Here is a 14,372-nt window from a genome sequence, read left to right as displayed (position 1 = left end):
CATTTTTCATCATTTTTCACTTTTATTTTCAGGGTGTCTTTGAATTCAGCTCTCTGTGAGAATTTTTATTTCCATCAAACGATGGGGCATCCTTTCATTCCTAAAACATTACCCAGTCCTTATCAGTGTAGATATCCAGCATGACTTTTTCCTCCATGATGTGTTTTTAAAGTGTTCCTTTAAGTTTTTTGAGCAGTATATCTTATTAGGAATAATTTTCTGAATGGGATGATCACATCAGCTTATGTGGTCACCTCTGTTCTCTTTGACATTGAGTTTGTTACAATGAATGTATTTGCATAAACCAACTGAAAGTCATGAATGTTTGTGTAAACCTGGCAAAATTTCCACATCAATTTTGTGTCCTAATTACATAAAGGATGAGACAAGGTAGACCATTTAACTGATTTCTGTAATGAGATAAATCAGACTGCACTTTACTTCAGAAAAAACACGTTTGTATTTACAATGTTGAATACTTTGGCTGTTTCTGGCACCCCCTTCACCATTACTGCCTTTACATTTTCTTCTAGTTGGCTATGGCGCTATCATCAGTAACGCATATTGCTGGACTTGCTCAAGGTAATGTAAGGTCAGCTGTGAACATGGAGAAAATTGACTGTTAGGATGTGGAGGTTTTAGAGGTAGGAAGAACCAGACTGATGTTACGATTTACTTTCATTACCCCCCTCCCCCAGTTCAGGGTTAGGATATATGTGTACTGTGATAATTGATAATAATAATCTATTATGAAAATTGTGTTAAGGTATAGCTTCAGTTATGCACACGTTGACCGAATGTAATATATGTCTGTTTTTAATGAAAGTCATTAGTGGCTCGCAGCAGTTTAGAGTCACTTTATTAAGAGCAAGCTAAGATGGGATCTGGTTAATCCAGAGAGTCAACAGTCTCTACAAAGCTCTAGAAAGAAAAACTCAGCAAAAGTAACCTATGAGCAAGTAGTTAGTTTGGGTTATTTTTGCAATATTTTCTGATCATGGGCTTGGGCCAAGCTTGAAGGCTTAGAAACATAACTATTTTATCTTTTTGTTTTCTTTTCTTTAACAATCCTGCTAACAAAAATAGCAAAATATATATATATATATATATATATATATATATATATATATAACTCGTTGGCAGTGGTAATTTTTGCACACTTACTTCAGAATTTCCAGTTTACAGTGTGGACTCTTCAGGCCTTCAGCAAGATGTTGCACACCTGAATCCAGCAGATCATTGTGGCTGAAGTCCAACTCTGAGAGGTTTGAGAATGCAGAGCCTAGGACTGAGGATGTCAGACCACTGCAGGATTGTTCAGAGAGCTCACACCAACTCAGCCTGTGAACATGAGACATACACAAGAGTGTTAAGATATTATGTTGCATTATTATGTATGTAGATTATCACCACATATATATTTATACTATGTCTATAGGAATATCTGGGCATGTCAGGTGTTGGACACGTGTGTATGTATGCGTATATGTGTATATATATATAGGTGTATGTGTGAGTGTGTGTATCTCTATCTATATATTATAGTATGTATATGTGTATGATATATATATGTAGATAGATTTATACATAAATATGTAAATATGTATGTGTGTGTGTATATATGTATATGTGTGTGTATGTATATACATATACTCTATTTTTAACTAGATTATTTATTTAGTAATTTTCTCTTATTTTTTTCCTTCTGGTAGACTTATTTGTACATCACTGCTGCAGTTCCTCCAAATTTAATCCGAGCCTATAGCAACGAAATCTTGTTCTAATGCGCACTGTATGGTACAATTTTGAATGACAATAAAGTTTGTCTGTGTCTATGTCTATGTTATGTAGCCTCTCTTTTTTAAGTCAGCTCAAAGACCAGTTTACCAGACAATTGCATCCATAATTTGTGGGACAAAGACACAGTTTTTATAGTTTTGCCTCTATACACGGTAGGGCTGCACGATATATCGAAAAAATATTGTCATCGCGATATTGGCACGTGCGATAGGCATATCTAAAAAATGCGTGATAATTTCTAATTATTTAATGTATAAATCACGTCTTTCTTTATGTCCGCACTTTGACCAATCCCGCGCGACCTTAAATGTGAAGGTGCCGCGTCGCTATTGGCCAGAGCGAGCACATGCTCTCAGCGGCGCAGGGAGCACGTACACACACAGAAGGAAAACAAGCATGGCGGGAATTGAAGAGACGAGTCGAGACGAAAACAGAGAGCATTTGGGACGACTACGGTTTTTCCACACAGGACGAGTCACAGACACAAGTTCTTTGCAAGTCATGCCGAAAAATCGTGGCTATGTCAAGAGGAAACACGACAAACCTCCTTCAATACAACCACAAGGAACTTTACAACGTATATTTAACATCTAAAAACCCACAGCCTACTCCGGTAAAGTCAAGCAAACGAAAGGCAAGTTCACAAACTAACATAAATGATAGTTTCGCTTCTGCCGCTCCTTATGAGAAGGCAGAGCTCAGTGAAGTGGATTTTTATGCTAGCACTACTGACTTGTGGTCCAGTCGAACCACTGAGCCATACATGAGTTTTACCGTGCACTTTTTGACATGCAAATTTGAGCTCATTACACGCTGCCTATAAGTAGCATACTTCCCCGAGACACACACTGGTGAAAACATTGCTGCTGCCCTGCGGGATGTTTTGAACAACTGGAACTTGCCCAAACACAAACAAGTGGCCATCACAACAGATAACGGAGCGAACGTGGTGAAGGCTGCTGAGGTCAACAACTGGTTCAGAGTGCAGTGCTTTGGCCATCGCCTGCATCTGGCAATTGGTAAGTGTTAAAGATAAAAAATTACTCTCAAGACATATAGCCCTAATGTACTATAACATTTAAATGAAAAACAAACAAACATGTGAACATGTTTGTTTATATGTTAAATAAATGCAACATTTGAAATGCATATTTGTTGTTGGTATACATTTTATAGATTTTTTTTTTCTTATTGGTCATGTATATTGCATTTTTAGGTAAAAAGAAAAAATATCGCGACAATATCGTTATCGCAATACTAGACCTCCATATCGCATATCGCACTAATTTCCAATATCGTGCAGCCCTAATACACGGACACATTGAATTTTAAATAGAAGAATACGATTTGCGAAGACTTTAAGCTTTAATTTCAGGGGTTTTACAAAAATGTTGCACTGACTGTTTAGGAATTACAGCCATTTTTATATGCAGTCCTGGACAAACTAACATAATTTTAAATACAAGGATTGTTTTTAATATCCATCCATCCATCCATCCATCTATTTTCTTCCACTTATTCAGGGCCAGGTCGCGGGGGGAGCAGCCTAAGTAGTGAAGCCCAGACCTCCACTTCCCAGCCACCTTCTCCAGCTCATCCGGGGAGACCCGGGGAGGTGTTTCCAAGCCACCCGAGAGATCTAATCTCTCCAGCGTGTCCTGGGTCTGCCCTGGCGTTTCCTCCTGGTAGGACATGCCCAGAACACCTCACCCAAGAGGCACCCAGGAGGCATCCTAGTCAGATGCCTGAAACACCTCAATTGGCTCCTTTCAATGTTGAGGAGTAGTGGCTCTACTTTGAGCCCCTCTCGAATGACTGCACTCCTCACCCTATCTCTAAGGGAGAGGCCAGCCACCCTTCAGAGGAAGCTCTGCTGCTTGTATTTGTGATCCTTCTTTCAGTCACTACCTAAAGATACTGATCATAGGTGAGGGTAGGGATGTAGACTGACCAGTAAATTGCCAGATTTGCTTTCACGCTCAGCTCCTTCTTTACCACAATAGACCAGTGCAGCGTCCGCATCACTGCAGATGCAGCCCCAATCTGTCTGTCTATCTCCCGCTCCCATCTCCCGTCACTCATGAGCAAAGACCCCGAGATACTTAAACTCCTCCACCTGGGACAACAACTCATCTCTGAGCCGGAGTGGGCACTCCACCCTTTTCCGACTGAAGACCATGGCCTCAGATTTTGAGGTGCTAATTCTCATGCCATCCGCTTCACACTCAGCTGTGAACCATTCCACTGCAGGCTGGAGGCCAATACCTGATGAAGCCAACAAGACCACATCATTCGCAAAAAACAGAGATGAGATTCTGAGGCCAACATCACTTGGCTATGCCTAGAAATTCTGTCCATTAAAAAGTCCAACACCCACAGGAAATTAGTCCAACTTATTACTGTCAATATGGACCAAGCTCTCACTGCTGTTGTACAGGGACTGAATGGCCTGCAACAACGTGCCACACACCCCATACTCCCACAGTACCCCCACAGGATACCTCGAAGGGATGTGGTCAAATGCTTTCTACAAGTCCACAAAACACATATAGACTGGACAAAAACCGCATTGTTCCTCTTGAATCTGAGTTTCAACTAATGGATCCAGTACCCTGGCATAAACTTTACCAGGTAGGCTGAGGAGTGTAATTCCCTGAAATTTGGAGCACACCCTCCGGTCCCCTTTCTTAAAGATTGGGTCCACCACCCCGGTCTGCCAATCAAGTGGCACCGCCCCAGATATCCATGCAATGTTGCAGAGGCATGTCAACCAAGACAGCCCTACAACATCCTAAGCCTTCAGGAACTCAAATTTCATAAACCCCAGGGGGCCTCCCACCAAGGAGTTGAATAACCACCTCAGTGACGGGCAAGTTATCCCCCTCATTACTCTGCTTTTGCTGCAGAAGGTATAACAGTGGGATTAAGGAGGTCCTCGAAGTATTCCTTCTACCACCCTACTATATCCTCAGTTGAAGTCAGCAGCGTTCCACCCGCACTATAGACCATGTGAGTAGAGGACCGCTTTCCTCTCCTGAGTCACCTGACAGTTTGCCACAATCATGTAGAGGCCGTCCAATAGTCTTTTTCCATGGCCTCACCAAACTCCTCTCACACTCGAGTTTCTCCTTTGGCCACCACCCGAGCTGTGTTCCGCTTGGCCTGCCAGTACCTGCCAGCTGCCTCTGGAGTCCCACAGACCAACGAAGGACTCCTTCTTCAGTTTGACAGTTCCCTTCATCTCTGGTGACAACCATCTGGTTTGAGGATTACCACCACAACAGGCACCAACCACCTTGTAGCCACAGCTCTGAGCGACAGCCTCAACAATGAAGGTGGGGAACATGGTCCATTCGGACTCAGTGGCCTTAGCCTCCCTCAGAATGCTGTTGAAGCTGTCGCCTAAGGTGGAACTTGAAGATCTCACAGACTGTGGCCTCTCCCGGCATATCCTCACAATGTGTTTAGGTGCGCTGGGTCTGTCCAGCATCCTCCCCCACCACCTGATCCAACTGACCACCAGGTGGTGGTCAGTTGGATCAAGTGTCCAGAACATACAGACGCAGGTCTGATACAATTATAAAATCGCTCATTGACCTGTGAGTGTTCTGGGGCCACATTCACTTATGGACACCCTTATGTTCAAACTTGGTGTTCATTATGGACAAACTGTGGTTTGCACAGAAGGCTAATAACAAAACACCATTTGGGTTCACATCAGGAAGGCTGTTCCTCCCAGTCACATCCCTCCATGTTTCACTGTCATTGCTCACGTGAGCTTTGAAATCTCCCAGTAGGACGATGGAGTCACTGGATGGAGTACCCTCAAGCACCCTGCTAGCAGCTCCAAAAAGGGTCGGCACTCTGAACTGTCATTTGGCGTGTAAGCGCAAACAACAGTCAGGACCTGTTCCCCTACCCGAAGTTGCAGGAAAGCAACCCTCTCGTCCACTGGTGAAAACACCAATATACAGGTAGTAAGCCGTGGGGATACAAGAATAACCATCCCAGCTCACTGCCTTTCATCAAGGGCAACTTAAGCCTGGAACAGAGTCTAGTTCCAGAGTCCAGACCATGTGTTGAGGTGAGCCCAACTATATCTATCTGGTATCTCTCAACCTCACGCATCAGTTCAGGCTCCATCTTCACCAGAGAGGTGACATTCCATGTCCCGAAAGCCAGTCTTGATAGCCAGGGATCAGTCCACCAAGGCCTCCGCCCTTGGCCAGTGCCCAACACGATTGCATCTGATCCCTACAATGTCTCCTGTGGGTGGTGGGCCTACAGCAAGCGGGCCCATGTCTAATTTTTGGACACTCTATCTCGAGCTCCCTCCCCAGGCCTAGCTCCAGAAATACTTGGATACCTTTGTAGTCAATGACTCCTTGAAATCTAGAGCCCACGAATATCACCAAATGTTGCATTTCCTCCTTTGAGCTCTGTCAGGCCTTTACTGTAACTGCCTTCAGTTGCTGCTTGTTTTGTGGATCTTTGACTTTTGTTTTGTGTTTAATTTTTTAAAAACACAAAAAGCATCTTCTCTATGGTGGAGTTTAGGTGACTGACTTGGTAACTAAAAAAAATCCTTTTTTTCCCTTGGGAAACTGGCTTATTTTTGCAACCCAGAGGCTTTGGATCATTATCTATTTATACTCTGAAGCACTGTTCGATTAGTTCTGCAGCATGTGGCTGCACACTTTCATCCTGCTACTTCTAACGGTTGTCACATCATCAAAAACTACTAGTGGCCCAGTTCCACTCACAGCCATATATGCCCTTGACATAACATTGCCTCGACCATGTTTGACAGATGATGTAGTAACTTATGGATCTTTTTTTTTTTTTTTTTATCATGAACTTTAGTTTTGGTGTTGCAGTACTCATCAAGCATTTACTTTTTTAATTTACCAGATTGTAGATTTGATTACTCCTAAAGGCTTTGTCATCTCTCATATAGCAGTTTCATGGTCTTTTTGTGACCATAAAACTGCTTGTCAGTCAATTATCCAATTACTTTTGAGCCTCTGAAAATAAAGGACAATCCATAATGTGTAATTACTAAATAAAATTTTTTATTAAACCCCTTGGATTTACGTTGAAAGTTTGCACGTCAATCACATTTTGATTGTTTGATTTCAAATTTACTGTGGTGGTTTACACAGCCAAAACTATAAAAAAAAAAATCTGCCATTACCTAAAAAAATGCTACATAGATAATACTAAGCTACCTACCCCACACCCCTTTGGATTTTACTATTAACTGTTTATACTATACAGTATACACATATACTGTTTGACATTATATGTGAATTTATGGGAGATGCTAGACTGCATATGAAAGTCTAAAAAGTGAAGGACATGTGGAAGTACCTTAAACCTGGCAAGTTGTTACAAACCCTCAACTGTGAATGCCATGTTATTGTGAGCCCATTAGTTTCTGTGAAGAAACTAATGGGCTCCAAAGTACTTACAAAGCACGTTTGGAGACTTTGACCACAGGCATCATTCCCAGAAGAACTTTCTCTGATTTCCGGTACTTTTTCAGATCAAACACATCAAGATTCTCATCTGATGTCAGCAGCACAAAAGTCAGAGCAGACCACTGACCAGCAGAGTAATCTTCAAAATTCTGTGTTCCTGATCGCAGTTGCTTTTTGATGTCTTCAACAAGAGAGTGGTCATTCAGCTCATTCAAACAGTAAAGCAGATTGAGGTTTTTATCTGCATCACTGATGTCTTCATTGATCTTCTTTTTGATGTACTCAGCTGTCTCCTTGTTAGTTTCTTTGTTAATTTTTCTGTTGTCTTTCAGCAGCTCTTTCAGATGCTTCTGATTGGTCTCCAGTGAGAGGCCAAGCAGGAAGCGAAGAAACAGGTCCCAGTCTCCATGTTTACTATCTAAAGCCTTGTCCACTGCTTTCTTGTAGAAGTCTGATGCAGGCAAGCCTGAAACCACTGAAGGGGGGGTGGTAAGCAGATTTTCACCTTTGTTATTGAATATGTAAAACACATAGAAAGCTGCCAAGAACTCCTGAATGCTCACATGGACAAAGCAAAACAGTTTCTGTTGGTACAGGGAGGTACTCTCTCGTTTGATCTGAGTGATTATCCCAGAAAAAACAGCAGCATTTGTTTCATTAGTACCACACTGTGTCAGGTTTTCTTCAGTAAAGAGAAAGTTTCCTTTCACGAGCTCCTCAAAAGCTAGTTTTCCTAAAGATATAACGGTTTCCTTGTTTCTTTCATTCCAGCATTCATCTGTCTCACAGCGCTCACGTGTCTCATCTTCACTGTACTTTCTGTTAGCCTGTCTGCACTCCAGCAAAAGAAAGTATGTGTACATGTCAGTCAGAGTCTTGGGCATTTCACCTTCTTGGTTTGTGGTCACATATTCCTCAAGAACCTTTGAAGTGATCCAACAGAAAACTGGTATGTGACACATGATATAAAGGCTCCTTGACTTCTTTACATGAGAGAGGATATTTTCAGCCAGATTTTTGTCATTAAACCTCTTCCTGAAGTACTCTTCCTTTTGCTCATCATTGAATCCTCGCACCTCTGTGACCCGGTCAACTTTATCAGCAGGAATACGGTTGGATGCTGCAGGTCGGGAGGTGATCCAGATTTGAGCCTTAGGAAGCAGATTTCCTTGGATGAGGTTGGTGAGCAGAACATTCACTGATGTCGACTCTTTCACATCGATGTATTTATTACTTTCACTGAAGTCAAGATCAAGGCGGCATTCATCAAAGCCATCCAGAACAATCAGAATTTGGTACTTGTTGTAGTCAGATATTTCTGAGGTCCTCATAGCTGGGAAGAACTGATGAAGAAGTTCCTCAAAACTTTGCTGTTCCTCTCTTCTCAAATTAAGCTCCCGGAAAGGAAGTGGGAATATGTAATAAATGTTTTGAATGTCTGTACCATCAGCCCAGTCCAGCATGTACTTCATTGATGTGATTGTTTTCCCTATGCCCGCCACTCCAAGAGTCATCACCGTTTTAATTGGTTTATTTTCAACAGATGTGAAGATCTTGTTATACTTAATTGCTGTTTCTTCTCTTACTGGTTTGAACTTTGCATTTTGAATCTGTCTGGTCTCTTGCTGATCATTGACTTCTTCACTCTGACCCTCTATGATGTAGAGCTCTGTGTAGATCTCATTCAGAACAGCAGAGGCTTTCTGCCTGTCGATGCCCTCAGACACGCAGGTAAACTGGTCCTTCAGATGAGATTTGAGGTTCCGATGACTTGTAATATCAGGTTTCTCTGTAGGAAAACATTTTAAAGTTATTTTCAACAGAAATAATACAAGTATACACTGCTCATTTTTGTTGTTCTCAACAATAGCAGTATATTTTAAAATGGTCTTGTGCAATAGTTATCCAGGCTTTCTGGTGGTCTTTCAGTTTTTCTTTGAACAATGGCTGCTTTTACATTCATTTTCAATGATTTTGTCTTCGTTTGATTTTGAAGCCACTTGAGAAACGCACCAATCTCAAGGGATGAACCAATGCTGTGTCTAGATATAACAGGCAACTTCCAATTTTACATTGTAACTTCAGACACAGCAGCCTATCACAAGTATTTGTTCCCATTTATTTACATGAATCTATGAAAAATCCAGAGATAACAGTTTCACAGGCATAAAAGTTTTATTTTGGCACTATGAAGGTGATCCCAAAAAAGCTATTATCTTGACATATCTGGTGTGTACTGTGTTCTTAAAAAATGTAAGTGATGTGTTTTGATCCACCATACAATACCATCTAAAGCATGATATTAAAGCACTAGAAAGTACAGTGACTTTATTTTGCAGCATTAGGAAGATCTCAGTTATGCTTTTACTGCCAATACAATAAAATCATAACTGGATAGTCATGGATTAGCCTCCCAAGAGTGGGGACCTCAACTTATTGAAGATGTGTGGGATCATCTTCACAGAGAACAAAAAGCAACCAAAATGTAAAGTAGAGCTTTGAATGTCCTTCAAGAAGCCAGGAGAACTATTCCTGACACGTAGCCCCTTAACTGGCAAGGGCCCGGTGACGGGCCGTTTGTAGTCCCTTTTATATGGCAGGCTAGACCCTCCCATTTTTATTGACACGTCATTCGGCCAATCATGTAACTGGCTGCACCAAATCACCTGACAAAGCTACGTGACGCCCTCTGAGTATTATTGGCTCTGGGAAACCCATTTCTTAACATGATTGGCCGAATGAGGTGTCAGTCAAAATGGGCGGGTCTAGCCTGCCATATAAATGCACTTCATTCGGCCCGCGGACCAGACGCAGCCGATTAATAGGCTATGAAATGGGTTTTTCAGAGCCAATAATAACCAGAAGGCGTTATGTAGTTTTTGTCAGGTGATTTTTTTGCTGCCAGTTAAGGGGTTAAAGAAATTAGAAGGAAGCTGCCTAAGAGAGTTTAGACTGTGATGAAAAATAAAAGTGGTCATATCAAATATTGACTATCAAGCTCATTAGACTCTGTTGCTGTCTTATATATTCGAATTCCATAGAGGTTTGTGCATGTTTCAAAAAACTGCTGCATCTATTTTTCAATAACTGTATAAAAAAATGGGGTGCAGCTCCAGACTTTTGGATAGCATTGGATTATAAAGGTACTTGGCTGCACTTCATTTTAAGGCACAGTCTTTGCAACAATAATCTTACCTCGTATTTCTGTCCTCCTGTAAACTAATTTGTCAGCATTCAGCCAATTGATAGCTGAAGGTCGGGAAGTTATCCACACTCGGGCCGAAGGAAGCAGGTTTCCTTTGATGAGGTTTGTCAGCAGCACATCCACTGAGGCTGACTCACTGACATCAGTCACAGGATTCTTGATGTCAAAGTCAAGCTGAGACTCAAATTTTTCAATTCCATCCAAAACAAACAAAACTGTGAATTGTGAAAACCTAGTGATCACAAATTCTTTGTTTTCCTTGAAGAAATGATTGAGAAGACCCACTAAGCTAAATTCTTGGTCTTTAATCAAATTCAGCTTAAAGATGCTGAATGGAAATATGATTAGTTCATTATCGTTCACTTTGCCAAATGAACCTTTTGCTTTTTCTGTAACCCAAGTCAAGAGTGAAGGGTTTGTATTTTTTGCCCATTCTTTCATAAATTTCTGTACATGGAAAGATTTTCCGATATCAGCCTCTCCAACAGTCAGCACAGTCCTGATTTTTTCTCCATTCCCATCTTTAAAGATGTCAGATGTTGCTTTCACTTTCACCACAGTCTGTTTCTTCTTCTGTTCATCAGTGACCTCTGCAGTGATGTCTTCTCTCATGATGTGTTCTGTGTTTTTCTGGTTAGGATGGTTCATATCTTCAGGCTGACTGTTTTCTCTAAGAAGTCTTTCATGCAGATGTGTCACCAGCTTCTTCCATCGCTCTGAGGTCTCTGAAACGATAGAATGAAATAAAAAGATAAATGTATCATGAATGATCTTAATCTTTATTTAGTTATTTAAGTTTGCTCAAGTAAAGAAACCAATACTTTGTTTTTGTAAGACAAATTTTGTTTATTACCTTGACATTTGGTGACTTTCTGGATATAATCAGTTGGAATCTTATCGAGTCCTGAAGGCTGAGAGATGATCCAGAGATGAGCAGAAGGAAGCAAAGTTCCCTTGATTAGGTTTGTTAGCAGCTCATCCATTGAGGCTTTTTTATTGATGTCAGTCAGACCTGCTGATTCATTTGTGACACTCAGATCTGGTGAATTATTCACATCATCAGAGTCTTGTAATTGATCCATCTCACCTGCGTCACTCAAATCCGGTGAATTATGCATATCACCAGAGTCCTGTAATTGATCCATGTCACCTGCGTCACTCAAATCCGGTGAATTATGCATATCACCAGAGTCTTGTAATTGACTGACGTCACCTGCGTCACTCAAATCCGATGAATTATTCATATCATTTGTGTGATTCAAAATCAGGGAATTCGTCTCATCACTCAAATCTGCTGGTTTCTTCATGTCGCCCAGGTCCTTGCTGTTTGTAAAATCCAGTTCAAATTTACATTGTTCCAGGCCATCAAGGACAAAAAGTATTTTAAACTCATCATAGGAGAGAACTCCATGTTTTTTGACAGCTCTGAAGTGATCATTGAGCAGATCTTCCAAACTCTGAATGTCGCCTTTATTCAGCTCACTGAAATGTAACGACACTACCAAGTCGATCTCTTTGCAGGTCTTCTCTTTTGCCCAGTTATACATGAACATGCTTGATTGAAATGTTTTACCAACACCAGCCACTCCTGTTGTTAGCACTGTTCGCACTTTAAACATATCATCATAGTTGGTTTGCACAAGTTCTTCTTTATCTTCTCCTTGTACACAGAGTTCTGTGTCGTTCTCTTGCTTACTCTGTTGTTCATACTTAGTGCAAATTATCATCTTCAGATTACGCTTCATTTTTTTATCGGCATCTTCCTCTGTAGTGAAAAGATACAGACAAAAATCATTTAAACACTGCAAAATGCAACAATTGTAATACTCTAATTAACAGTAAAAATGGCAGCAATCTGACTGCTTTAAATACATAGTTATATGTCATTTTACCAAAGTCTAACACCTTCTCAGAGGGAGGAAAACTAGCATTATAATTTTTGGATTAAACTGATATATCCACTTTGTACATATTTAAAAACAATTGCTGCATTTATTTCCATTTTTCAAAAAACAATGTATAAAGGAATGTCAAGAAATGGGGTGCAGCTCCAGACTTTTGAATAGTACTGTATTATAAAGGTACTTGGCTGCATTTCATTTTATGGCACAGTCTCTGCAACAATAATCTTACCTCGTATTTCTGTCCTCCTGTAAACTAATTTGTGAGCATTCAGCCAATTAACAGCTGACGGTCGGGAAGTTATCCACACTCGGGCCGAAGGAAGCAGGTTTCCTTTGATGAGGTTTGTCAGCAGCACATCCACTGAGGCTGGCTTCCTGACATCAGTCACAGGATTCTTGATGTCAAAGTCAAGCTGAGACTCAAATTTTTCAACTCCATCCAAAACAAACAAAACTGTGAACTGTGAAAAGTCAGTAATCACAAATTCTTTGGTTTCCTTGAAGAAATGATTGAGAAGACCCACTAAGCTAAATTCTTGGTCTTTAATCTTATTCAACTCACAAACGTCGAGTGGAAATATGATTAGTTCATTATTGCTCGCTTTACCAAATGGACCTTTTGCTTTTTCTGTAACCCAAGTGAAAAGTGAAGGGTTTGTATTTTCTGCCCATGCTTTCATAAATTTCTGTACATGGAAGGATTTTCCAATTCCAGCCTCTCCAACAGTCAGCACAGTTCTGATTTTTTCTCCATTCCCATTTTTAAAGATGTCAGATGTTGCTTTCACTTTCACCACAGTCTGTTTCTTCTTCTGTTCATCAGTGACCTCTGCAGTGCTGTCTTCTCTCATGATGTATTCTATGTTTTTATGATTAGGATGGTTGATGTCTTCAGGCTGACTGTTTTCTCTAAGAAGTCTTTCACGCAGATGTGTCACCAGCTTCTTCCGTCGCTCTGATGTCTCTGAAAAGATAGAATGAAATAAAAAGATAAATGTATCATAAATGATCTTAATTTTAATTAAAAGTGTTTTTTTAAGTCTGTTCAAGAGAAGAAAATATTGTTTTCTTCCTGTAAACTGAATTTTGTTTATTACCTTGACATTTGGTAACTTTCTGGATATAATCAGCTGGAATTTTATCGACTCCTGAAGGCTGAGAGATGATCCAGAGATGAGCAGAAGGAAGCAAAGTTCCCTTGATTAGGTTTGTTAGCAGCTCATCCATCGAGGCTTTTTCCTTGATGTCACTCAGGTCCTTGTTGTTTTTAAAATCCAGTTCAAATTTACAATGTTCCAGGCCATCAAGGATAAAAAGTAATATAAACTCATCATAGGAGGGAATTAACTGTTGCTTCACATCACTAAAGTGATCATTGAGCAGATCTTCCAAACTCTGAATGTCGCCTTTATTCAGCTCACTGAAATGTAACGACACTACCAAGTCGATCTCTTTGCAGGTCTTCTGTTTTGCCCAGTTAAGCATGAACATGCTTGTTTGAAATGTTTTACCAACACCAGCCACTCCTGTTGTTAGCACTGTTCGCACTTTAAACATATCATCATAGTTGCTGTGCACAAGTTCTTCTTTATCTTCTGCTTGTACACAGAGTTCTGTGTCGGTCTCTTGTTTACTCTGTTCTTCATACTTTGTGCAAATTCTCGTCTTCAGGTAGGTTTTCAGTTTTTCTTTGTCACTTTTCTCTATAGCAAAAAAATACAAGCCAAAATAATTTAAACACTGCAAAATGCAACAATTGCAATACTCTAATTAACAGTAAAAATGGCAGCAATCTGACTGCTGTAAATAGATACAGTGATATGTCATTCTATCAAAGTGTAACACCTTCTCAGAGGGAGGAAGATAGCAGTAGCATTTTGAATTAAATTGAAATTTCCACTTTGTACATGTTTCAAAAAAATTGCTGCATTTATTTCCCATTGTTCGAGAAATATATAAAGAAATTGGGTGCAGCTCCAGACT

The 14,372-nt window shown here is 40.5% G+C and overlaps 1 protein-coding gene across 1 annotated transcript; it reads right to left on the bottom strand.

The window, feature by feature from the left end:
* Positions 1-1,160: 1,160 nt before the first annotated feature.
* On the bottom strand, positions 1,161-11,468 carry LOC115783672 (protein NLRC3-like). Its single transcript, XM_030734608.1, has 5 exons — positions 11,339-11,468; positions 10,939-11,210; positions 10,476-10,659; positions 7,272-9,069; positions 1,161-1,341 (listed from the first exon to the last, which is right to left on the bottom strand). Exons 1-5 carry the CDS (start codon positions 11,466-11,468, stop codon positions 1,161-1,163), a joined length of 2,565 nt encoding a protein of 854 aa, XP_030590468.1.
* Between the last annotated feature and the right edge of the window lie 2,904 nt (positions 11,469-14,372).

Source organism: Archocentrus centrarchus, chromosome 7 (genome assembly GCF_007364275.1).
Source record: "Archocentrus centrarchus isolate MPI-CPG fArcCen1 chromosome 7, fArcCen1, whole genome shotgun sequence".
NCBI classification, from domain to species: domain Eukaryota; kingdom Metazoa; phylum Chordata; class Actinopteri; order Cichliformes; family Cichlidae; genus Archocentrus; species Archocentrus centrarchus.
This window is presented reverse-complemented; position numbering and strand designations above follow the sequence as displayed.